Source organism: Nelumbo nucifera, chromosome 7 (genome assembly GCF_055504915.1).
Source record: "Nelumbo nucifera cultivar China Antique chromosome 7, China Antique-T2T, whole genome shotgun sequence".
NCBI lineage: Eukaryota > Viridiplantae > Streptophyta > Magnoliopsida > Proteales > Nelumbonaceae > Nelumbo > Nelumbo nucifera.
The window spans coordinates 4,849,958-4,877,933 of NC_142655.1; the positions used below are offsets into that span (position 1 = coordinate 4,849,958).

A 27,976-nucleotide genomic window follows, 5' to 3' on the forward strand; every position below is an offset into this window, starting at 1 on the left:
TACTCTTCACAGATATCTTGTGTCAAGTGATGTTAATTTCCTAGAAAATACACCTTTCTTTCCATCTACTCCTCATTCAAGTCAGGGGAGGATGATGATTTGTTAATCTATACTATCACATCATCTGGTTCACATCCTATTGAATCTGCTCCTGCCAAACCTAAGCCACCTACAGTACAGGTTTATTCTCGACGACCAACCCCTCCGGATCCATGTCCTGCACCAGCTCCTTCGTCGACAGATCCAATCTCAACTGATCCTGTTCCTTCGTCATCATAACCAGTCTCTAATGATGATCTTCCTATTGCTCTTCGTAAAGGTAAGTGTAAGTGTACTTATCCAGTATCTTCATTTGTGTCTTATAATCATTTGTCGTCCTCTTCTTGTTCTTTTATTGCATCTCTTGATTCTACCTATGTTCCTAAGACTGTTAAAGAAGCCCTTTCTCACCCTGGATGGCGTAATGCTATGATTGAGGAGATGAATGCTTTAGAGGACAATGGTACTTGGACCTTGGTAAATTTACCTGCAAATAAGAAGGCTATTGGGTGTAAATGGGTGTTTACAGTTAAAGTCAATCCTAATGGGTCCATTGCCCGATTGAAAGCCCGTCTTGTTGCTAAAGGATATGCTCAGACTTATGGAGTGGATTATTCTGATACCTTTTCTCCTGTTGCTAAACTTACTTCTGTCAGGTTGTTTATTTCTATGGCAGCTACTTATAATTGACCCCTTCATCAGTTAGACATCAAGAATGCTTTTCTTCATGGGGATCTTCAAGAAGAAGTTTATATGGAGCAACCGCCTGGCTTTGTTGCTCAGGGGGAGTATGGGAAAGTTTGCTATCTTCATAAGTCTCTGTACGGGTTGAAGCAGAGTCCTCGCGCCTGGTTTGGAAAGTTTAGTCAGGCAGTCGAGAATTTTGGTATGAAGAAAAGTAAGTCTGATCATTCTGTTTTCTTCAAGCACTCTGCTGCTGGCATCATTTTGTTAGTTGTGAATGTGGATGATATTGTCATTACAGGGAGTGATACTACAGGGATTTCATCCCTTAAATCCTTTGTCCACACTCAGTTTCATACCAAAGATTTGGGAATGTTGAAATACTTCTTGGGTGTGGAGGTAACAAGAAGCAAGAGGGGAATATTCTTATCTCAAAGGAAATATGTACTTTACTTGTTGTCTGAGACGGGAAAGTTGGGAGCTAAGCCATGTAGCACTCCAACGATTCCTAACTTGCAGCTCACAAAAGATGGTGAATTATTTGAAGATCCTGAGAAATATAGAAGATTGGTTGGAAAGTTGAATTATCTTACTGTAACTCGTCCAGATATTGATATCTGTGCATGTTTATATATGCATGTATGCCTACGACCAAGGAGTACCAAAAAGAGGAGAAAAAATGAAACAAGTACCAGGTGACCACATACCAGGAAAAAAAAAAGGTTCTGTAGATATACAATCCAAGTAGGAGAAGAAACAAAAAAAAAGAGAGAAATTAAAAACCAAATCCAAGATAAAACACTTGCCTTGCTCCAGTTATTGCCATGAACTGCTGAACTTTGTCACGATGCCCTCTGCCCAATTTATGCTGTTAAAGCAAATAGGTGCAACTTAGTGCATTAATAATTAGTAATAATTTTATTGCAAACAAACATGAAGTGACAAGATTGATCATCCATACTAATTGAACAATAACAATACACAAATTACAATCCACAAGATCCTTATGAAGATTTTTGGCCAGTGCAATTATTTTCTTTCAAGACCATCTAAATCTTAATGTTGCTTTTGGAGTGAGAATTAGTAATGGCAGGAGCAGTTTAAGCATAAGTAACATATTTTGGGGCTCAATCCTACCAAAGTAGGTTTTTTTTTTTTTGATGAATAATAATAAGTTTATTGATTCAGAAGCAACTTTAGAGTGAGTTCATACATCATCCCAACGAGAGGCACAAGCTGCAGCCCCTCCTTGAATCTTACAAGTAAACAAGGAAACAAAAACAATAATCACAACTGAGCCCAAAATAATTCTTCCCTATTTACCCCTTGCTTAGCTAACACATCTGACAAATTATTTGCTGATCTCCCCACCCACTGTACAATGACCAACATATTCCTTGTCAACCAACTAAATTTCTTCATTTCATTCTTGTATCGCCACATAGCCTCTTCAGAATTTTTCAACCAACCCACCACCACTTTGGAATCCCCCTCGATTATTAGGTGTTGTACCCCCAGCTGGTTTGCAAATTGCACCCCATGTACAACAGCTAAAAGTTCTGTCGTGATGGAGTTCCCAATTCCCAAGGGACCTGAGTAGAGCAACAAAATCTCTCCCTTCTCATTTCTCAAAGCACCCCCCACTCCGGATAATCTTAGATTACCCATGCTGTTTCCATCAAAGTTCAACTTTATTGAACCTTCGGGTGGAGACCAGCTTGTAATTGATTTGTCCTTTAAAGATGAGCACCATGCTACTGCTGACCAATTTCTCCAAAGGTCATTAAAGGAGAATTTATGGAAGAGTTCCAAGGTCTTCAGCCAATGTATTGCCCTGTTTAACACACAGTCTTTCAAATCTTGGTTGTTCCTTTCCTTGTCTTGAAAAATTCTGAGATTCCTTTCTTCCCAAAGAGTCCAAGTCAAAACAGCACGAGCACATCTCCACATAATTCTCCCTATTTTTGTAGGCCAATAAAAGGTCGAATGGTTGAATAGCATGTGAACTTCTGCTGGTAGACTCCAACTACCCCCAAACAACGAAAGTAGCCAAGCCCAAAGGTCTGCAGAAAAGGGACAAGATACTAGTAGATGGTAACAATCCTCACTGTGAGCTCTACAGAGGATACACCAATTAGGAGAAATACAGAGAAAATGTCTTCTCTTTTGTAGGTTGTCCAAAGTGTTTACTTTCCTATGGAATACTTCCCAACAAAAAGCCATAATTTTTGGGGGGATTGGCCTGCACCAAATTTCTTTAGACGGAAAGGGTTGGTGAGAAGAAAGTTGAGAGATGGACTTGGAGAAAGAAGCACAAGAGAAGGTTCCAATGGGTCTAGGAGTCCAAACTCTCTTATCTGGCTTGGAGGGATCCAAACAAACCAGATTAAGACAACCAAGCAAAATAGAAAGAGACTCAATTTCAGCATCCCTAAGTCCTCTACGAAATCCAAAATCCCAAATAGGATCTAAGAGTGTTCTCAAAGGTGAAACAAATTTTGAGACCACCTCTTTTTTGTACAAAGAAATAGAAAAAAAAACGAAGGGAACAAGTCCTTTAACGATGAGTCTCCTACCCAAATATCCTCCCAAAAAAGAACAGAGTTGCCAGAACAAACTTCATACCTGATAAAATTGAAGAATTGAGGAAGGGTGTTGGGAATAACCTTCCACGGTGCTGCTAGGTTAGCTTGCCTCGATACACCAGCATCCCATCCGTTCTCTAACATCCCATGAATGCTTCCCACCACCTCATGCCACAATCTCTCTCTTTCCAAAGGCCATATCCACAACCATTTCCCTAACAGAGCTTGATTCTTTCTAATTACCCTCCCAATTCCCAAGCCCCCCTCTTCTTTACTTCTGCACACAATTTCCCAATTAACCAAGTGATCCTTTTTTTCTTGTCCCAGCTCCCATAAGAAATCTCTCATCAACTTCTCCAGTTTCCTAGCTTCCCTAACTGGTATCCTAAAGACAGACAAATAATAGGTAGGTAAATTAGCCAAGGTAGCTCTTATTAGGGTAATTCTCCCTCCTAAAGAGATATAGTTCCTCTTCCATGAGGCTAATCTCTTCTCAAACTTTTCTATCACTGGGGTCCAAAATCTACTCTCCCTAGGATTTGCCCCTAAAGGAAGCCCTAAATATGACATAGGCCAAGCGAGGTGGAACACTCAAGACACTCCGCAATAGCCTCGACCTCCCCTACCTCAAAATTTATACCCGCTATGCAGCTCTTTTCCAGATTTATTCTCAAATTAGAGACACTTTCAAATCCTTTTATTATCTCCTTTAGGTTTGCTACCTTTTCACTAAGACCTCCTTCACAAAAAATCATTAGGTCATCTGCAAACTGAAGGTGGGTGACAGGGACTTGGTGTCGCCCTTAAATGAAAGCCCCTTGGGTTTCACTAATGATGGTAGGGAGGACTGTTTTGATTCTCAATGAGAGCACTTTAGCCAGAATTTTATAGATGCTTGTCACCAGACTAATAGGCCTATAATCTTTTGGGTGATTGGCATCATTCTTCTAAGGTATCAAGGCCAAAAAGGTGGCATTAATTCCAGGGCTTATAGTGTGATTGTCTGCAAATTCCTTAAAGACTTCAGCTAGATCCTCTTTCAACACCTCCCAACAGTGTTGATAAAAACCCATTGTAAAGCCATCTGGACCCGGAGCCTTGGATCTATCCATTAGAAAGACAGCTTTCTTAATCTCTTCTTCCTCGAAATCCCTTTCCAGCCACCTTGCCACTCCTTCATCAATTCTTGGCCAATCCACCATTTCCATGACTGTCCTCTCTCTCAAAGGCCTTCTATAAATCGATTTGAAGTGGTCCACAAATTTTCTGGCTATGTCATCCTCGTTGGTAAACACCTCCTCTCCTATCTCTAGCTTGGTCACAAAATTCTTTCTTCGTCTCCCATTTGCCAAATCATGGAAGAATCTAGTGTTCCCATCGCCTTCCTTAATCCACTTGTGTCTAGATTTTTGTCTCCAACTGATTTCTTCCCTCAATAACACCTCTTCCAAATCCTTTTTTAATTGTCTCCTTAACACTCTGTCCTCCTCGGTCAGCCCATTGTGAGATTCCTTTACATCCAAGTTCTCTATTCGAGAGATTAGGCCCAATTTTTGCTCCTCAATTCTACCAAACTGATCTCTATTCCACTCTTTTATTTTGGCTCTCAACCTTTTTAATTTCTTGTGAAACTTGATCCCCTTCCATCTTACCCCCTCTCCTCCTCACCCCACCACTCCTTCACTTTTTTCACAAAATCTGGATGGGTAAGCCACATATTTTCAAATCTAAAAGGTTTGGGTCCTATAGGAAAAGAATTAGTACCTATTTGGATAGGACAGTGATCGGAGGTGACCCTGGGTAACGCCCTAACAACAAAGTTTTCCAAACTATTCTCCTAGGCAAGGTTAAATAAGAATCTATCCAACTTCGAGCACAAAGGGGTTTCCTGAAGGTTGGACCAAGTGTAACTGGCTTGCAGCAGAGGTATTTCCTTCAGATCACAATCTTCAATAAAACCGTTAAATTTCCTCATGCTTGTTGAGATTACTGTTGGGGATTACTGGTTTCATCAGAGAATCTAATGACGTTAAAATCCCCACCTAGGCACCAAGGACCATCACATAGCCCCTTGATTGCATATAGCTCCTCCCACATCTCATTCCCCTCTCTATAGGAATTAGGGCCATAAACATTGGTTAAAACCCATACACACCCATTCTCTACATTCTTGCACTTAATGGAAACTGAGAATCTGCCTATCAATTCTTCCACTACTTCCACCACATTCTCCCTCCACAATGTTACAATCCCCCCCGAGGCTCCCCAAGAAGGAGACAAGCTCCAACCTAAACCTCTAGACCTCCAAAAACTCCTCACCCATCTCCCATCTAATTCCATCAATTTGGATTCTTGTAACAACACAATATCAAGTTTTTCCCTTCGGAGTAGGTCTTTGATCACCCTTCTCTTCCTTGCACTCCCTAACCCTCTTACATTCCAGCTAATAATTTTCATTGAGACAAAGTAGCAAAAGAACCCAAGAAGAGGCCATATTCTCCTTATTTTAGGCCCTTCCTCCTATCCCCTCTACCACTGAATTCTAAATCCCCCTCAATGTCTGAAATTAGCCTTTCCACTTCAGATATTTTTTTCTTATATGTTCCTTCCCCCCCCCTTCCTAATACAACAATCATCCTCTTTCTTTTCTCCATCCTTTCCAGCCAATGTCTGAGGAAGAATTTTACCCTGCTCACACTTATTTTGGCTACAACATCTTTCTCCGAGTCCTTCCTTTTTATTTTGTTCCTCCATCATTGTACAGATCAACTCCCAAATTCTGTCCGCCTCCCCCTTACTACTTCCTTCCAACAACCTCTCTCCTCCTTCCACTATCACCCTCTCTCTTGCATCAGAACCTCCAGGATGGGAAGCTGGGATATCTGTTACAGGCAGAGCAAACAAGTCAGTACCTAAAACAGAATTGACACCCATACCTGATAGAACGGGGGTAGGACTAAAATCACTGGAAATGATTGGCTGACAGGCAGCAACTAGTTTTAAAGCCTTTCCCCTTTTTGGACAAGGTTGTGATGTAGACATGGTGAAAGAGTCACTTCCTGACGACCTATCCACTTGGAAGACCTTTCTCAGTGTTTCTGACACTAGAATACCAGCATCCATCCTCACAGCCGATTCTTGTCCCTCTCCACCAACATCCTGTAGTTCATCAGACTCGGGGTCAGCTACCTCGACGAAGGGAGGAGGAGTTTTCACAGCTTTAGAACCATTTTCTTCACCATTTCTAGTCTTCTCGCCACCTGCCTCTTCAGTCTCTTCCTCTAAAAACAACAGCTATGTATGCAGACTTTCTGTTTCAAAAAAATCATTGTTGCTTTTCGGAGACAGACTTCCCAGACATAGCGTTTCGTCTGTATCAGAATCGTCATTGCTGTTTTGTTCACTCAACCAGTCTTCAATCCCTGTTCTGTTCTCATCACTAGGCTTGAGGTATCTTGGGTTGCGCCTATCTGGTGAGAGACGGTTCCACAGGTTGGATGGGACCCATTGTAGAGAGCCTCGCGACTGCAAATCTGGAGATTTTTTTGCGCCTGAACTGTTCAAACGAGAGGAGGGGTTCGGGGTAGAAGAAGATAGACGCTTAATTTCGTCTATCAGCTCGTCCCTCCTCCCAGTCACGTGCTTACTTAAAGTACCCCTCGGCCCATCTATCTTGTAATGAGCCTTGGGCTGAAGCCTATGGGAGCCCACCTTTACAGCCTTTATTTGAGATGCCTTCTCCGGCCCATCATCAAGTGGATCCACTCGATTGGGCCCTTCTTTTCGTCCCACGTAACCACTTAAAAGGTCACGCCCCCCTGATTTAATGGTCAAACCAGCAACCTTCCCTGTCTGAGGTTGCTTGTTCAGCCCTCTCCCTTTCGAAACTAGTGAATTTTTGTTTGTTTCCCCTGACACCACCTGCGCAAATGATCTGCCATTTGTCATAATTTTTTCTTGCTTTCTCCAGGTTTGACCTTCCAACTGCCCCACAACTTTTTGGCTTTCCAGAATTTGTTGGCCCTTTTTAGTGAAACATCCCTTCCCATTTGAATTAACCACTCTCACAAGTCCACGTAGTGCTTCTTCTTCCTCCTCCCCTCCAACCATTCGAGCCTCCTTCCACAGCACTGCTTCAATGGAGGAAGCTAACCATACAGAGACAAAGCTCCTCTTTGTTCGTACCTCTACCTTTCGTGGAATGTCTTTTGGCTTCACACCACTTAGCAGGATTGCTACTGAGTAAAGATCTCCCCAGAAAGCACCTTTCAAGATTCCTCCACACAACACAGCTATAGATTCTGCTATTTCTTGTTTCCATAGATGGAATGGCAAGCCTATTACACGCACCACCACACCATCTTCGACAAAAAAATCCTTGGAGTTAGATGTTGGATTCCATTTGAAGACTGTGAATGATCCGAACTCAGCCTGAACATTGATAGCTGATATTTCCAAATCATTCTTTAATGGATCTAGGATGGCTTTACATTTATCGAAGGGGGTTACTATGAAGACACTCTTCAGCTTCAACCTGGTTGCCAGTAAGTCAGCTACCCTCCTCCAATCATTAACCTTTTCCTTGGCTTGTATCACAAGCTTACTATCCCACTCCTCTCTCTCTAGACCTCCCACCATTCTGCAATGGCCTTTTGTTTTTGCCATGACCACTGGCCCTTGTTCTACCCTGCTGTTGCTGAGATATACCTTCTCCTCCCTTATGGAGGCTTTTTTCTCATTTGCTACTCTTTAAGCTAAGAACTCTTTGAGCAACCAGTCAACTTCCCCCCAACCTTGGTTCTGTTTTCCTGCTGGTAGACACACCAGTTGCCTTTGTCCCTTACCAAAGAATTCAGCCAAAGCTATGAAGAACCCCTTTCTATTCCTCTTACATTCAACAACATATCTTCTCCCTTCTAATGTACTACAATCCTGCCAGTTTATCTGCTTACCTTTTGAACAGGCTCCAGCTATGAACTCTCTTAGCCACTCGATCACTTCTAATCCTTCCAGCAATATTGTACCCTTTTTCGCTTCCCTTACCTTCAGGCTTACCTTCCCCTTAATTCTCATCTCTTCGAACAGGAGATTTTTTGCTTCTATCTTCAAGGATCTCCTCCACTGACCTGCCTGCACGAACTCCATCCCCTCCATTTTCCCTCCTACCAAAGTAGGTTTTTTAGGGATGCATGGTCTATGGAAGGGTTGATTGGATCAACCTAATGCATCTTCTGCACTCAACTCGGGATATATGTGACTTTTGTATTTGTACTTTCTCTAATCTTAACTACCAATCCAGGAAAGAGAAAAAGACTAAGTAGGTGCAGCATAAATCCTAGAAACCTGCATCTACTGATTTCATTTCTTCTTTTTCTAACCAAATTGTAGATGCTTTGGTATAACCATTCACGATTCCCAAGAAGTATTTTTTAAGAAAAGGCTAACATTGCACAAAAAAAGGATGTATATAAGGGGATGTACAACAAACCAAGCAAGAGCAAAAACCATAAAACAAACCCCTAGGATTGACAAAGGCATTGAGGGGTCACTATGCAGAAAATAAAAAAATAAAATAAAATAAAATTTAAAAAAAAAAAGTCCCCACCCCTGATTTGGCCTAACCATCAGCCATGCAATTCAGCTCTCTAGGAATCAATCTAAAGTGACAGAAAATAGACTCCACAAACTCATTAAAATTGTAGTTGAGTGACTTGAGTCTCCACGGACCCTTCTTCAAGTTTTCCATCCAGCCGATTAAGCTAATTAAGGCAGCACAACAAGAAGTTGTGAAGAATACAATTAGACACCAAATATTTAAACCCCCCAAAACATGACTGGAACTCCTTTACAGAGCATATCTTCCAATAGGTAGAGAAACCTGTAGGTGAAGCCTTTGCTTGCCTTTTGGTGACTAGAATTACACTACTGAGTGCAAAAAGACACCGGCGATTGTGACCATGCTAGTGACCACCGGCGACTGTGACCACCGGCGACTCCGGCGACTGCAAACACCGGAGCCAAACCCGGCGATTGTTAACACCAGTGCTGAAACATGCACCGTTTAATAGCAATAGGATCTAAAACTTTCGAATTCGAATCAACAATCCATAAACTCAATGGTAGTCTGGCTTTGACCGAGAGAGGTGGAGGAGCTTGGTCGAAAATCTCTTTGTTAGTAGAAGAGACGAAATGGTTCGAAGATTTCCTTCGAGAGGCGATCAAAGATAAAAAATCTATGGTAAAAGATCGTAAGCATGCGCGCAGAGGGAAGGTGCTTCTTCTTCAACTAAACGAAAACAGATGGGGTAGGTTTATCCATTTAAGTTGCTAGGAGCTCGCTCAGAAACTCAAAACCATTTGCATCCCTGAAGAAGCAAGAAAATCAGGGTGGAAGTCATTCGTTGAAGTGCTAAACCTATTTCTCCAGCATCCTGGTCTCCAAACTTCTGAAGCCCCCCGTAAAAGGAGACTTTCCATCCTTAGCGTCAACGAGCAAAGTCGTTAAGGCTGGCGGTTCAGCCCACATATCCATAGCCAATCAACCAAGACCCTTCAGCAAATGGAAAAATGCCTTTGTATGCTCCAAAACAGATGACCTAACTTGGAATGAGGTTGAGCTAGGAATTACAGCGAACCTTCATTCCCCAAAACTCCTGCATCTCCACCCCTTCTCTAGTAACAGAGAAGTGGGTTTTGCTTCTTCCGAAGATTTGGTTTCCACTTGGATGAGGTTGGAGAAGATTCTCGTTTATGGCAGGTGGGTGAAGATTGATCGATGGTGGGCGACGTTTAACTCTGTCCCCTCTAGATTAAAGCTTGATGGCTGGATTCTTGTTCATGGCCTCCCGTTCCACTTGTGGTCGGATGAGGTCGTCTCCTTGATTGGAAGCTTATGTGGAGGGCTGGAAGAAATTGACCCCAAAACCAAAGACTGGTCGAAACTGAGGTGTGCTCGCTTGAAGGTGAAAGACAGGGGAGTTCATTCCATACCCCGATCAATACCAATCCTTGACAGAAACGTGTGGTTTTTCGCCAAGATCGAAGCATGGTTTCAAATGTCGCCAAATGTCGCTCATGTCGCCCGACATATACATCGAGGCTCACCGACATGAAAATGGATGGTAATATAAAAATTACATTATGTCGGTCGGCATTTCCTATATTTCGGAAATGTCGACCAAATCGGTCCAAATAACCAAGAAAAATATTGTTTTTCCTATTATGTCGACAAGATGTTGACTAATGTCGACAGGATGTCAACTAATGTACATTAAAAATATAATATATAGTATATTATATTAATATAATATAGTATATTAATATAAATTATTCCATTAATATTTCAAATAAAATATTTATAAAAAGAACTAACAAAATAAAAAAACAAAAGAATAAATTAATTACTTTATAATATAAAACATAAAATATTTTTCAAGTAATAAAATATTACTAGTTAGTATTTTTTAAAATATTTATTAAAATCAGAAAATGTTTATTAAATTTTATACTAAATCATAATTTATTATAAATTTAGTATTAAAAATCATAATAAATTCATTAAGTTTTATAAGAAATCAGAATTTATCATAATCTTAATACTACAAAAAGGAGAATCAGTTTATTAAATTAATAATAAAACATAATGTATTATAACTTTAATATTTAAAAAATCAGAATAAATGTATTTCTATTTACTAGTGTGAAATAAATATATTAGAATTTATAATAAATCAGAACTAAAAATAAGAAAAGAAAATATCAGATAACCTTGTAAAAACATCAAAATGCATAATAAATCAGTAAATCGTCATTTACTAATTTGTTATTGATCTTAGTTTCTTAGCTTTATATAAGGGTTGGGAATAAGATAATAGTCTAGAAATATGTATTAATGCTTCTTTTATCATTTTACAAAATATCTTTGCATATTTCATAATATTTCCACAATGTCTCTAATTCTTACAATATTTCCCCTAGACATTTCCGACATATGTCCTATATTTTGGTAAGCGACATTTCCATCGACATCAACATTTTAAACCTTGGATCAAAGTAGAGGAAAAAGCAGAGGCTTCTTCTCCAACTACCAAGTCAACCTAGAACTTGATTCGCGAACTCGGGGTAATCTTGTTGTCGTAGCTGAGCCTGTGGCCGGCACAAGAAGCTTACGTGATAGTAACGGCAAGGTGGTGGCCTATGCATAGACGTACAAAGCAAGGAAGAAACATAATATTTCCCTGCTAGGTAAATATAAAGGAGGAAGAGGTTTTTTTTTTCCAAGAACTCGAAATGGAAAAATTTTCAAATTTTAAAGGAAACTGAGACCCTTGCCACAAAGCCCGCTACAGAGCCATCTCTTTTGGACCCAGGCACTGCGAAGCCCCACTGGATACCCGAACCCGACCCGATCAAGAAACCCATCAAGCAATCGGGTTGTCCCTCACCTCCGGACCAGGGAGATTGTCTTTCGACACCAACCTTCAGCGAAATAAACATTCCTACAACTCCCCCAAGTCCAATTAACCACAGAAAGGAAATTCACCGACCCCCAACATCATTGCAGAACTCAAACCCAAGCTCTTCTGGAGAAGAAGAATCAGAGTCAGATGAAGACATGAGCACTTACAGAACAGAATCAGAGGTGGACACTCAGGAGATAGCTCTCAACAGATCCAAAGCCCTCTTTTCAGAAAGAGAAGCGTGGGGAAGTGTAGAATTATTAGAGGACGTCTGCTTGGTAGATCCAGATTACAGGACTCTCTCCACCAACAACAGCTTTGAGGCTAGACGGGGAAGAAACTTACCTCAAAACCAGTTTGCAAATCTCTCTAACTCCATTCCCTTGTCAAACCCAGAATTATCTTCTTGTTGTTATCATTATCACAACTCACCTTCTTACTGTCACCCCTGTTGTGTTCCAGGTTCAGGTGGCAAGCTATCCCAACCAACGGCTCTCTCAAACAAAGGTGATTATGCATAGGTTTCGGGTCCAACATCTTTGTCCAAGGTTCTGGTCAGCCAACCTAGGAGGGAACAGGATGCTGATGAAGTCAATGAGATGGCCAAAAATCTAGGCCTCCAGCAATGTGAAGCTGGCAAGGCCTCCGACAAAGAATGGATCAACAAAAGAGATAAGGGAGCTGACCGGGAATTATCAGAATCACAGAAAAAGCTGAAAAAGGGACTAAGTAGGGAATTAAAGAGGCTACAATAGGGGATAAAAAAGTTGGAATTTGCAGGAGAAGGGAGTAGAAGAATAGGTAAGGGTAAGACCAACAGAGTTTCAAGATGAAAATCCTAAGCTGAAATGTATGAGGGCTGGGTGGCGAAACAAAAAGAAGCTTAGTAAAAGATACCCTTAGAAGAGAGAATCCTGACATCATTTTGTTACAAGAAACACAAAAAGAAGTGGTGGACAGGAAGTTAATCAGAGCAACATGGGATTCAAGAGGCAGAAAATGGGCTGCCCTTCCAGCCATAGGCACATCAGGAGGGATCCTTGTCATGTGGAGAGAAGACATGGTTACAGGAGTGGAAGTGGACAGAGGCGAATTCTCCCTTTCAATTCTTTTCACAAACAAGGCAGATGATTTCACCTGGATTTTAACAGCAGATTATGGTCCTAATGATCCATCAAATAGGAAAAGGTTTTGGGAAGAGTTGGATTCCTTGCATGAAGATGATGAGCTTCCCTGGGTTGTGGGAGGAGACTTCAACGTCACGAGATTCAGTCAGAAACACTCAAAGGGGAAGAGGGTCAACAGAAGCATGAGAGAGTTCTCCAACTTTATTTCCAGACATAGGCTGCATGACCTCCCTTTAAGGAATGGTATCTTTACCTGGTCGAACATGCAAGAGAATGCCTTAAGTTGTAGGCTGAACATATTCCCAATTACTTCAGATTGGGAAGCCCATTACCCCCTGACCTGTCAGGAGATCCGCCCCCAATGTACATCTAACCACTGGCCTATCACCTTAAGTACAGACTTGGAGATTAGAGGGAAAACCCCTTTCAGGCTGGAAAAATTCTGGACGGAACACAAAGACTTATGCAAAAAGGTTGCTTTATGGTGGGAGGAATGTAAGTCAGAAGGGTGGCCAGGGTACAGATTTTTGGAAAAATTAAAAGAATGGGCCAAAGAGGAGTTTAAAGCGCTCAAGGAAGAGAAATCAACACTCTTATCTGAATTGGAGGATTTAGATCACAAGGAGCAGATTGGCCAGCTAGAGGAGAATGAAAGAAGGAGAAGATTTGAGCTCAGAAAAGAATGGGAAAAGGTAATAAGGAGAGAAGAAGTTTATTGGGGACAAAGATCTAGGGTCAGATGGTTAAAGGAGGGGGACAATAACTCCATGTTCTTCCATATTTATGCATCTGGTAGGCAGAAAAGAAATATTATTTCAAAATTAAAAATCGGGCATCGAGAAGTGGAAGACCCTGAGGAAATTTCTGAAGCTTTCTTACACTTCTTCAAAGATCTTTATGCAAAGGAAGAAAACAAAAAGCTCTCTTTAAACTCTTGGGAAGGACTCAAATTGTTCGAGGAACAAATTGTGGCTAGAAAGAGAGTTTCAAGAACAAGAAGTAAAGGATGAAGTTTTTAGCATGGAGGGAGATAGAGCCCCCTGCCCTGATGGCTTCCCAATTCTATTCTACCAGACATGTTGGAGTATCATTAATTCAGATTTATTACAGGTATTTAATGATTTCTATCATTCAGCCATTGTAAACAAAGGAAACAATTCCAATTTCATATGCCTGATTCCCAAGAGAAAGGGTACTTTAGAACCAAATGAGTATAGACCTATCAATCTGATTGGGAGTGTCTACAAAATTTTAGCAAAGGTTCTAGCTGAAAGATTGAAGAAAGTTTTAGGTGAAATCATATCCCCGAATCAATTTGCTTTCATCAAAGGGCATCGAATAATCGACAGCACTCTAATAGCAAATGAATGCGTTGAAGAGAGGAATGGGTTTTGGAAACAAGTGGATTCAATGGGTTGGGGGATGCATAAGTTCCACTTGATTCTCAGTTATAATAAATGGGCAGCCAAAAGGATACTTTAATGCCAATAGAGGCCTAAGACAAGGATGCCCCCTCTCCCCATTGCTTTTTACTCTAGTCAAAGAAATTTTCAGCCAACTGGTGAATAAGGCAATCTCTCTTGGACTATTGAGAGGATTTGAAGTCGGACGGGAAGCCACCCAAATATCTCATCTCCAGTCTATTGATGACACTATCCTTTTTCTAGAAGCTGATGAAGTTTATGTGTCAAATCTGAAAAAGGGTCATCACCTGTTTTGAATGGATGTCGGGACTGCAAGTAAACTTCTCAAAGAGCAGTTATTGCTGGCATAAATCTAGCAGAGGCTCAATCCTTGAATAGCTTCATAGAGATCTTCGGATGCAAAGCAAAGAATCTCCCCTTCTCCTATTTGGGGACGCCTCTTGGAGGGAACTCAAAATATCAAAGATTTTGGGATCCAATTCTAGAAAAATGTGAGAAGAAACTAGCCACATGGAAAATGAACTACTTGTCAAAAGGGGAGAGGCTCACTCTAGTTAGAGCATCCTTGGCAAACCTCCCCACCTACTACCTTTCCATCTTCCGCATGCCCAACAAGATAGCCATTCAGTTAGAAAAACTTCAGAGAAACTTTATTTGGGAAGGAGGGGGGGAAAGGGGCTCACACCTTGTGAAGTGGTCTCAGGTTAGCAAACCAAAGGAGAATGGAGGTTTGGGAGTAGGTCATTTGAAAGAAAGAAACACGGCTCTTCTTAGTAAATGGTTGTGACGATTTCCTCTAGAGCCAACTGCACTATGGACTGCTGTAATCACTAGCAAATACGGGAAGCACGCCAACGGTTGGGATAGCAAGCTTCACTTCAATCAAATCAAAGACACCCACCCTTGGAAAGGTATAATCTCGACTTACAATTTTTTCATATCCTTTATCAGATACAAAGTGGGAAAGGATGACAGAATTAAGTTTTCGACTGACCTGTGGTGGTGTAATTCTACTTTAGCTAACTCCTTCCCTCGCCTATTCAGCCTCACCTTAAACCAAGAAGCTTCCATATCCCAGGTTTTACCCCCCTCCCCTCCTTACTTCAACTGGAATCTAACCCTTAGGAGACCTCTAAGGGACCCAGAAATTAGTGAAATCTCTAGCTTCTTGCACACCCTGAGAGAGGTCTACCTCTCACAAAATTCCCCTGACCTTCGTGTTTGGAACCTTCACCCATCAGGTAAGTTTTCAACCAAATCTTGCTTCAAAGCTTTAGTTAGGGAAGAACAAACTAATGATCAGTACCTCTACAAGAGAATCTGGTGTGCTCATATCCTAGGGAATGTTTTTTTTGTGTGGAAAGCCAGCTTAAAGAAAATCGGCACTTTTGACCTCCTTCAGAAAAAGAACCATGGCAGGTATTATTTATCTCCACATGGCTGTTGCTTCTGCTTTAAAGCTGGGGAATCCACCAACCATATTCTGCTCCACTGTGAGGAAATTAGAAAATGCTGGAACTTCTTCCTATCTTTGTTTGAATACAGTTGGGTTTTCCCTGAAAATGTGGTTGATTGCTTAAGGCAATGGTCAAGAAGAGGATTAAGCAAAAGAGGGAAAATCTTATGGCAATCTGCTGCTCATGCTATTTTTTGGAGCATTTAGGAAGAGAAAAACAACAGGGTCTTTAACAACAGAACAAAAAACCGAGGAGCTGATGTCTCTAATATGTTACAGATGCTTCCTATGGACTTCCAGTTCATCTCATTTCAGAGGTGTCCCTTTTGGTGACCTCCAAAGAAACAGTGTAAATTTCCTCCACTCTAAACAAATACCGTTCAACACTACCCGTAACTTCAGATCTGATGTGGAGGGTGAGACGACCTTGTAATTTGATGGGAGTGCTTTTGGAAACCCAGGTACAGTGGGTATTGGAGATGTAATTCGAAATAGAAATGGTATCAGTTGGGCTTTTAGTGGGCCGATTGGAATTGCCTCATCAACAAAGGCAGAAGTCTTGGCAGCTCTAACTAGCATCAGGATTGCAAAAGACATGGGTTTACGAAGTCTTACCATTAAAGGTGATTCAGCCAACACCATTAACTAGCTTTCTAGTCCTGCCAGTGGGCCTTGGGCCTTAGCTCACTACCTAGCTGAAGTGAGAGACATTCTTGCCTCTTTAGTGGCCAGGTGGTCTGGATTCCAAGGGAGCTAAACTCTGAAGCCGATAGTCTAGCTAAATCTGGTGCTCACAGGGATTTTCTCTTTAGTGATAGCTCTATGCCTTCATAATTTTCTGAGAGTTTTATCTGTCGTGTACATCGCCTCATGTACCTCTCCTTTTGAATAAAGTTAACTTTTTCTCAAAAAAAAAAAAACAAAAAAAAACAAAAAACAGCCTTTGTACTCCTTGTTTAGCTAAACTAACCGCCAAACTGTTGGCCAATCTTCTAACCCAATTAACTTGAATAAACATGTCCCTGGAGAGCCATTTGAAGCTCCTAAGGTCATTCCTTAGGTGCCAGGAAACTCCTTCCCCCTTCTTTAACCAGTCCACAACTGTTTGTTGGGCCAAGAGGACCCAGACTATCTATTTGTTCGGTTGTGTGTTGCTCAATCAGCACTATTGCCTTCTTCGACATCTTGGCAATGGGTTGGTCAACTCCAGAGATATTAAGGGAGAAGCTGGCACGCTGGAGAGAATGGTAACATCTTCTGGAAGTCCTTTCTTTTTTCCATTTGCTGTTGCAGTTTGAGCACTATATAGAAATCTTCTAAGTTGTTGGGCTATATGCCCAGACACATGTTAACTCCTTGTGAAGCTGATATATTCTTAGGAAATCTAAAAGCATTAGAAGGAAGCTGGGATGAAATTTGAGTCAGTACATTTTATAATCAAAATGAATTGTTTCAATAGAAATTGCTTGAGAAACATGCGTTGCCATCTATTCCTATGAAACTTGTATAGTCGTATTAGCAATGGAGTGATACTCTACACACCCCAGCAAAATCCAGTACATCATCAGGTTAATAACAGAACTCAGTAAATTGAAAAGCGACCATTGGTAAACAGGACCGGGAAATGGAAACAGTATTCTGGAATGGAAATTTAGAGCTGAAATCAATTGTAGATACTGACCATTTTGAGTTCGTGGCAGAAACCCTAAAAATCGGAAGGACGAGTTTTAGCTGAATTTGGTGGAGAGAGATGCTAGGGCTTTCGAATTTTCTGCCTCGCTGTCGTGCACTCCCTCCCTCTCTCTCTCTCCCCTGCCTCGCCCTCCCTCCTTTTCCTGGCTTTCCCTTCGCTATGACAACTGACAACCCACATGGAGGCGTCGACTCGACGCCTTGACGACTTACGACTTGCAAGTTGCAACTCCTCTCTACAACTTGGGGGTGATCATGGGCCGGGCCGGGCTTTCCACCTGTGGGGCTATAGCCTGGGCCCAGGCCCTGGCCTGATTCTGGGCCTTTCTTTTTTATGTAAAAAATATTTATATATACTATATACTTTATATACTATCAATTGAGATTAGTAGTTTGAGATTTCATGGAAGAGTGTTAATTCTAAAGCCAGGGTGCAAAGGGTCAATTACATGAATCCTGTTATACTATTCCACTATGTTAAGGGTGCAAGTCATGTGGGTTGGGCTGGGTTTAAGATCAGCCTAGACACAGCCTTAAGAATTGGGCTTAAGGCCTAAGTCCGAAGTTGAGCTAAAATTGCCCAATTCAAACTCAGCCCACACAGAAATTTGATGCACTTAGGTTGGCCTTGATCTTGATATGGGCCCAGGTTAGTAAATCAACACACACTAAATTTGATATAAATGTATGTCTATATTTATGGTTTACCAAATACATATATAAATATGTACCTGATACATACATATACTGATCTATGCATGCAAATACGTGTCTATATATGTATGTACATAATTGGGCCTGGATTGGGATAAGGTCGGTCTGGGCTTGGGTTACCCAAGAGTTTGGCTTGGCCCCAACCCAAAAAATAAAAAAAACCCAAATTTTTGTTCCAAACCCAAACTCAAAGACCGAAAATCCAAACCCAACCCGTCTAAAATTGCGGGTTTTCTGGGCTTGAATTGGGCCTTGGAATTGCACCCGTTCAACACAATTATTCATTTATTTGTCTACGTTTTTAGGATTTATGTGTGTGTGTGTGTTTTATTGTTAATGGTTTGATACAAGGCCAAAATCTCAATGTCCTCGAGTCCCATCTTAATTGAATGAATTCGATTTAAACCTTGAAATTAAATCACTTGAAAATCTGAGTATAAGGTACACTGCAGTCCTTATACTATAGAACTTGTATTCAAAATTTCATATAAGGACTATATATAGTTGCTCAACTAAATGATTTGTTGTTTGTGTTTTAATGAATAAAATAATTAAATGATGAAATATTTTTTTATAATAAAATTAAGGGGTTACACAAGACGGGGGTAGCACGTTCCCACAAATCACTATAAAAAATAAATGCAAACGGCTAAGGCAACTTATCAAAATTCAGAGATACACAACTATTACTCCATAACTGGGTTCATGAACATGGTGAACTAGCCAATCTGCAGCTTGATTTGCTTATCAATAAACATGCTTGCAGATGATCCCCTTCACGCTCCTCTCCTTAAAATCCTCATGTTCCATAAGAACGGACTAAACTTGTTAAAACAAGAAATCACGAAATATTCAATGCTATGTTAACATACCCAACTTATCCTTAAAATATTATTTTATTCATCAAATAAATAAAGCAATAATTAAGTTTTTTCAGTTGTTATTGCTGGCACCGTTTTTCATATCTGGCTGGTACGTGAAATTTGCCTTCATTTAATGCTTACATTGTTGAAAGGCACAGCGTTGGATACTTTTGGATTACTTAGACTTTAATGCAAAAAAATGGACGACCTCAACCTTTCGTATTTTTCAGCTGCTTTAATATAATGCTTTTTTCTACAAAAAAAAAAAAGTCAAGTTTTTTAGGTTATTAATAGTTGGAAATTGCAGAATACCTCATCTATTTGTTATTTAGGCTATGTTTGGTTTGAAGGAAAATGTAAGGAATTCATACAAAAAGAATTATCATTCTAATGTTTTCATTTTTACAAGTGGGAGAATCCTAACAAAATTGAGGTGGCATTTGATAAATCTGAAAATTCATATATAAAAAGTTAAAAAGATATTAAAAGTGTGAAATTTAAAAGGAGGCATAGATGCTTTTTACCTTTTAGAGGCTCTGAATTTATAAGTTTGTTTGTATTAGATCAACCCTTTACCATCTAAAATTTACTGATTTTACTATTTTACCCTTAGAACATACTATTTGTAAATGTTGAGTTCAATTTGCATTATCTCATAAAAAATAATTTTCAACCTCAAAATAACATTGAAATAATACAAATAAAAAATTACTAATTACTAATTAATAAATGATAAATAAAATTAAAAAAAATAATTAATGACTATAAAAATATAAAAATAATTAATAATTTATTACTATTTAATAAAAATAATTAATAATTACTAATGTTTAATAAAAATAATTATTAAATATTAATCATTAATGTTTAATGAAAATATTAAAATAATTAATATTTAATAATTAATGAAAATAATTTATAATTAATAATATTATTATTATTTCTACTCACCGAACCGCCATTGCAAATGGCGAAAAGATAGGAGAGAGAGAGAGAGAGAGAGAGAGGGAACTGCCATTGTTGCAACTTGTAGCGGCAATGGTGAGAATACATGGGGGGAGAAAGAGAAGGAACCGCCGCCGCGGTTACGGAAAAACAAGGAGAGAGAGAGAGTGTGTGCAGCGGCGGTGGTGGCAGTGGAGCTTTGTAGGTCGTAGTGAGGGTTCGATTCGAGTTACATGAAGGACAAAAACATGTAATATTAAAATTTCTTTGAGGGCATTTATATCTATTATGCACCTCTCAATTACATCTGAACGCATAAGTGCCAGGATACTAGGGGTGGCAACGAGCCGAACTTTTCACGAGCTGCTCGAGCTCGGCTCATGAAAAGCTTGACTCGGCTCAGTTTTAACCGACCTCAAGCTCGAGCTCGAGTCCAATTCACTGGCTTGATTATGAAACAAGTTGAGCTCGAGCCTACTAGAGCTCGGCTCATAAGGCTCGCGAGTCAACTCGAATATATATATATATATAATAAAAATAATATAATTATTAATTATTATAGTTCTTACTTTTTTAAATATAAAATAAAAAATATTTTTATATATAGTTTTTTATTTTTATAAAATATTTTTTCTCAATATTGAGCTCGAGCTTATGAATTTTTTACTCGAGTCGAGCTCGAGCTCAAGGTTTTGGCTCGAGCTTGAGCCTTGTAGAACAGTCTCGAGCCGAGCTCGAACCTCGTACTATTCGGCTCGGCTTGGCTCGAATCCACCCCTACAGGCTACTAACTTAAAATTTCAGATCTGAAAAAGGATTTCAAATCGATTTTCATACGCAACACCAAACAAGTTTGGTGTCTAAAAAGCAAGTTTTTCAGACATCAAACCTCTGAAAAGTGCTATCAAACAAGGCCTGAGTCTGAATTTGGTAGGCATGTTTGGTAGACAACAAGTAATATTTTCTCCTCTGTCAAGACTTGTAGTTATGAGTAATCCCATCTCGGGAAGCTGTGTAAATTTACAAAGGTTATCTCTTAGGTTGTGTTTTGTTTGAAAAAAAAAAGGTAGGGAAATTTGTATCTCAAGGAAACTATTGCAATTGCCACCGTTTTCTTCAACAAAAGAAAGAAATAAAGAAAATCCAAGAGGTTAGATTTGAATTTAATCCTCTCCTCCCAAGACCCCACATAGCATAGAGCCAATTTGGTTTGGTTGTGTCCACATCACAGTTTTACTCAAACATTAATACATTATAAGGGTGCTAGATATTGCCAGTTCGGGAGGGCTTTCACCTGATAACTTCTAGCAATACATGAGCTGCAAAACCGGGAATTCCATGAAGCCATGTTTGGTAAAAATCTTAGTTTGAAAATAGTATTGCATGAGCCATAGAATCAACTTTCCAGTGAAACTATCCTAGGCTATTTTTGGTAATTAAAGCCCTATTTTTTGTACTTATTTCACAAGTACTTCTAAGAAGTACTTATTTTAATAACCACTTAAGGTTGTTTGGTAACCCACTTTTCAAACCACTTAGTATGTTTTTAAGCATTTATTGGGGTGGGAATGTTTGGTAAGCTACTTTCCCCATAAGTGCTTATATTGAACACCAATGACAATTTTAGCCCTCACTTCACTCATACATATATCACAATGGTTTTCACATATTATAATATACATTTCAACTACAGCCCGCGTGGACCCCATGTTGGTTGCCATGTGGATCCAATTAATAATAGTAATAATAATAATAATAATAATAATAATAATAACTACCGCTACATTTTGCTTTCTACAACCTTCCCCCTCTTCTCTCCCTCATTTCATCCTCTTTTTCTCAATAACCACCTCCCAACCATCTACTTGCCACACTCTTTGAATGCTAGTAGCTCCCTCTCTCCCTCTTCCCTCTTTAAATACATAGTCAGAGACATGCACACAAATCTACCTCATTGCTTCCAAAGAAACGAACAATATTGAAAATCCTCTGTCACCCTCTTCCATTGAAGACTGTCTGCATCATGGACGCTTCTGGCAGCTTAAGCTCCAACCTTGTGGATCGTATCCTTCAAAGGGGCTACACTGTTCACGCCGTTGTCCAAAACCATGGTTAATTTATTTCTTTATTCATCTTTTGCTTTACACTCATCACTCTTACATCTATAATTCTCATCATCTTTTGTGTGGATTGTTTGTTTCAGGTGATTTGCAATTGCAAGCATTCAAGGGAATTTCTTCCGACAATAGCAAGAATCTAAAAGCCTTCCACGCCAATCCTTTTGACTACCAGAGCATCATGGATGCCTTGAAGGGCTGTTCTGGCTTGTCCTATAGCTTCGAGCCTCTCCAGTACCAGCCCACCTTCGACTCGGCCATGGCAACGAGTCAAGCTTCATCTTTCACCACTACATTTCCACCATTAACTGCCACTGGGAGCAGTTATAGTTCACCAGAATCCTGATTTGGCGAGAGAGAGAAATAGAGGAGAGATCAGGAGAAGAGCTTACAAAGAAGGGGCCATGATTTGGCGACTAGAATAAAAGTAAAAAGAAAGGTTTCCAATGGCAGAGTTGGTCGGCAGGGAGGTGAGGTAGATGAAGGGACAGAGCAAGGAAGGGAGGGGCGGAAGGAAGAAGATGATGAACAATGCTTTTTGGGCGTGGGAGTACTTTAGGCATTATAGAAATTTATCAATGACCGGTTCGTCCTATTTTTGTAGAGAAGTACTTCTTCAAGAAGTACTTCAAAAAAGCCAACTTGAAGTCACTTTTTCAAAGAAGTACTTCTTTAAAAAAAATTACTTCTCCACTTTTTTACCGAACACCCATAAGTACATAAAAACCACTTAATGTGTGGTCTCGTGTCTTAAAAGAAGTACTTCTTTTAAGTGTTCTCCAACATGGCCTTTATTCATTACAATTGGAAATATTTTCCTCTTTTTTACTAATTGCTTTAGGCCATGTTTGGGGAGGGCCTCACATGCACATCCTATCATGCATTGGAAACATCTCCCGTATGTATTAGTTATTATTCATGGGAGATGTTCCCAAATGCACGATGGATGTGCTTGTGAGGCGCCCATTTGTGAGGAGCAGATCCCATCACATGTTTGGGTTGTTTATTCTCTACATAAGCTTTGTTTTGGGATAAGTGTTTATGGTATTCGGTGAGAAAGCGTCTCTTTTCAAATGGGATAGTATATCAAAGTTGTGTTTGATACCATTGTCACTTTTGATTGCAATGTAATGTTTTGTATTGGTTAATATAATTTTTTTGAGAAATTATATTATCACATCAAATAATAAATTCTATTAAAAAATATAGGCATTGGATTATGTATTGATATTTGTGGTGGAAACACCAAATTTGACGTATAATGAAAAAGCACAGCATACCCAATGTTGTATCAATAACTCAAAACATTTGCGGTATGTTCTCATCAAATTTGTCTTGACCAACCTAAAACATTGCAAGTAGAAGTGAAAATGGTACCAAATACAATCCATGTTGTCTTTGGGAGACCAAACATATAGAAATGTAGACTACTCCATCAAAGATTAATAAAGTTTAGCATAACCTAGCTCTCAGTGTGATTTTACTCCATTTGTTTTTCCTATCTATAACATGATCAATCACTACAATCTACTTCTATCTTAGCATTTTCCATTCCTAAAACTTCTCACACATTCATTCACTCCAAAATTATTTTTCCTCAAAACTTTGTAATAAGAATAAAATCACGGGAAATGCATGATATCCATTTTGTTATGCCAATTAGATATGATGGAGAAAAATTTTGGCACATATTTCCTTATTTCTAATGTTATGCGCTTTTTTCATTCAGTATTTTACTACTTCTAAACACAACAAAAAAAATAATTATTATTTACAGTCTTTCTCCCTATTATTAGGAATGAAACCTACCCTCTTAGAATTATACGTTGTCCAAAACCCAAATAGATAGATGATTGGTAAAATAAAATAAATACTAAAAAAAGAGGAATTTATACTATGTAACTTTATAACAAAAGTAAAAAACGAAGGAAAAGTAAAAGAAAAAAAATCTATTTATGTTCTGGTAAAAAACTCATAAACAATAATAACAATCAGTAAATGCTACTACATGTATAGAAAGCCATATTAGTAGTTTGATGGAACTTGGAAATAGAATACAATGAGGACTAGGGATGAGCATGGGCCGATTTGCTTCAGTTCCATGCTTCCAAGTTTTTGGAATCGAAACCTATTCTATGAAGGTTGGTTCTGGACTTGGTGGTTCTAGGGTCGGTTTTAGAGTCTACCTATGGAACTTGTATTTTCTTTACTCCCCCTATATATGTGTGTGTGTGTGTGTGTGTGCGTCTTTAAAAACGTGATTTTTAATAAATATAATATATAGTTTAAAATTTATATTATTTTTAGTAATTAAATTAGACAACTTAATATGTAGGCTATCATTATATGGTTAAAAACTTATAAATTCAATTTAAGTATTGTAAATATTACCTTTTACAATACTTATTGTACACATACAAATATTAAAATGAAAACAAATGATCAAATTACTTGAATAACTCAATAGTCAAGTTAGACTATGGCCTTTGTAGCCATGAATGTTTGGGCTCAAATCTTCACACCCCCAAAAGTATTATGGGGTTTATTTTAAGGTAAGTTTGGTTCCAAGCCAGGTTCCACCAAAGCCAACTAAGGCGGTTCATCGGGTTAGTTTGAGTAGGGTAAACCCCTAAACCCTGGAACCGGCCTGCATGTGTTCCAAGAATTTTGAACCAGACAGTACCCTGAAATAGATTGGGTAGGGCCGGTTCGAGGTTGGTTCCATTCAATTGTAGGTAAAACCTAATCATTTGCTCACCTCTAATGAGGAAGTAGTGGATACAAGTGAACGGGTTTTTCATTTTATGGAGACATTATGTTTAACATTCTTATTCTTTTATAAGAAAAAGTTTAGTCATATCCTTAATTTTCCCTAAAATGGTATTTCCTATTTCTCATTCCACTTTCTCTCACCCTAAAAACATACTCTCATATTAGAATTTTTACATATATATTATATAAGAGCACATGTGCAAGCAAATATAACCCATACATGATATACGATATTTTGATTTAACTTTTATAACTTATATGGAAAATATCCACTTTATACAATATAGATAAGATATATTTTGTATCATTGTTCATCACTCATGTGCATGCACATGTGCTAATGCACTTGGTTGAATAGAAAAATCATGAATGCATGAACACAAAACTTATAATATAGAACAAGTTTGCACATGAACACATGATCTGTGAGTCCACTTTCGTTATCACAATATATGGGAATTTCTCACCCTCTCCCTTATATGCTCTTTGCCACTAATTAACGATTTCACAAGTGCTTTTTTTTCATTTCTATAAAAAAAAGTATTCAAGTGGAGCAATATTTATTATGCATTATGCAAAGAATAATAACCTTTTTAGGAATGGCAACGGGGCAGGTTCAGGGCGGAGATCATATTCTCTGTCCCCACCCCCAATTTTGAAATTAACCTCCAGTCCCATCCCCGATTTCTGCCGGGGATAAAATTTGTCCTCCATCCCCTCTCCTTGACAGGGACCCAAATTCCTGAAATTTTTTTAGATAATAGTATTTTTTTGAAAAATAAGTTCACTTAAAATAAATAAAAATTTTAAATTATAAATAATGTTTTGATATATATATATAATATAAATAATATACATTTAATATAAATGACATTTAAATACACAATCAGGGTCGGGGCAAGGTGGGGACCTCAATCCCCATCCCCAACCCCAACCTCGATCGGGAATTCCTATTAATCCCCATCCCCATCTTCACCCCGCCAAAACAATCCCCATCCCTGATGGGGTCGGGGATGGGGAAATTGTCATCCCTAAACCTTTTGGGATAAGCTATCTAGGCCTAGGCCTGTTTTATTTCACTTTTATTAAGTACTTAAAAAAGCGATGGACCATACAATAAGTGAAAAATAAGCACTTATTCCTATACGAGTAGGAATAAGTGATCAATAAATAAATAAGTTGGAGATGGCTTTTTTAAAACACTTATTCAACAAGTGCTTATTCCAAAATTTTGGAACGGTCCAATCCCTACAAAATTTTCTTAATACCTAAACTACCCCACTAAGGAGAAAACCCTTCTTCTCCTATATTCAAACCATACGAACAGATAAACAACAAGAGGGAGTAGAGGTCCGACCGGGGATCACCGGTACGATGGAAAATGTCAATGCATCTAGACGATGGGCGATAATGAAGACAATTAATGAGGCTAACGAAGTGGGTTATGTTTCCTTTTCTTTTTCTGTGTTCTTTCCAGATCTCTTGTTCTTCTTTCGGCGTAGGGCGTGCGGGGTGTCACAACTCACGAGTCGCCTAGCTACCAAACGGTCCAAAATTCCTGATTCGGTCTCCGTCGTATCATAATCATCATTCTACTTGCGCGTTGGAGATCAAGAAAATGCGGAGGAATTGGGAATCAAGCATCACAGACAATGAACGGTGTTGTCAAATTTCGTCTGTGTCTACGATGCTTTTGGCTACACTGCTTCATGGTTGGTGAAGCTCTTGCTTCAGCACGGGTATATTATCAAAGCTTCTGTTTGTGAGCCATTTGTAGAATTATATGAAGCCAGGTATCAAGTGTTGAATGAGAACTTATGTTTTATTAAGTTATAAGGACATGTATAATATATACAAGGTTGAGACAGTTGTAACAGAAAGGTACATGTGGCAAGATATAGTTGTACATATAACTGACTCTATTTTACTCTATTATTCTAACACCCCCCCCCTTTAAGTTGGAGCTTCTCTGATGCCCAACTTGGATAAGTGTCCATGGAAGCGATCGATAGGAATAACCTTTGTAAACAGGTCCACGGGTTGAGTGTTGCTAGAAACATGTGTTGTAATTAAATCGCCATGTTGGACAAGATCACGTACAAAGTGGCAATCAATCTCGATGTGTTTTGTGCGTTCATGAAAAACTGGGTTGGCAGCAATGTGAAGAGCAACTTTGCTATCACAGTAAAGAACTGGAGGTCCATTCAGAGTAATAGTGAGTTCAGCAAGGACCCGTTGTAACCAGATAATTTCAGATGATGCAACGGCCATGGCACGATATTCGACTTCAACATAGGATCGTGAAACTGTGTGTTGTTTTTTTGTCTTCCATGAGAGGGGGTAATCCCCAAGCAGAGTAAGATAGCCAGTGGTGGAGCAGCGAGTAATGGGGCAACTCGCCCAATCAGAATCACAAAAAACCTTGGAGGTGAGGTTTGCTTGAAGCTGAGAAATATAACCCGGTAGAGAGTGTTCCTTTAATGCACTAAACAACTCGGAGGGCAGCATCAAAATGTTCTTGATGAGGCTCATGATTGGCTTAGTCGGTTGATCGCAAAACTTAATTAAGGGCGAGTGGCAGTGAGGTAAACAAGTCAGCCCACTAGTCTGTGATATTGTGCAGGATCAGAGTAAAGTGGACTAGAGCTATCAACAAGGTGATTCTATTGTTCCATTGGTGTGGCACAGGGGTCACAGTCTTGGAGTCTAGTATCTTGGATAATATCAAATGCATATTTATGTTGATCGAGAAAAATTCCAAAATGTGTGACTTCAAGGCCCAAGAAGAACCGTAATGGGCCAAGGTCCTTGATGCCAAACTTGTCATCTATTTGTTTCTTTATGAGAAGAATGCGATCATGATCATTGCCAGTAATGATAACATCATCTACATAAACAAGGATGGCAACAAAAGAAGCCTTGGAGGAAGCAGTGAATAAAGAATAGTCCGCAGTGGATTGTGTGAAGCCAAGAGATGTTAGGTTATGTGTAAATTTTGCAAACCACATTCTGGAGGCTTGCTTAAGGCCATATAGAGATTTTTGTAGCTTACAAATTTGAGTAGCATCAGTAGTTGTAAATCCCTGAGGCACGGTCATG

The 27,976-nt window shown here is 39.3% G+C and overlaps 1 protein-coding gene across 3 annotated transcripts in view; it reads right to left on the reverse strand.

Annotated features, from left to right (window-relative positions):
• Nucleotides 1-17,679, reverse strand: part of LOC104597463 (uncharacterized) — a 46,865-nt gene extending 29,186 nt beyond the window's left edge. For all 3 annotated transcript variants that reach the window (XM_010259011.3, XM_010259010.3, XM_010259009.3), the window contains exons 1-2: nucleotides 17,456-17,679; nucleotides 1,530-1,591 (exon numbers count right to left, since the gene is read on the reverse strand). In XM_010259011.3, the coding sequence (XP_010257313.1) occupies nucleotides 1,530-1,591; nucleotides 17,456-17,458 (65 nt within the window). In that variant the 5' untranslated portion in view covers nucleotides 17,459-17,679. The remainder of the gene's footprint in view (nucleotides 1-1,529; nucleotides 1,592-17,455) is intronic.
• Between the last annotated feature and the right edge of the window lie 10,297 nt (nucleotides 17,680-27,976).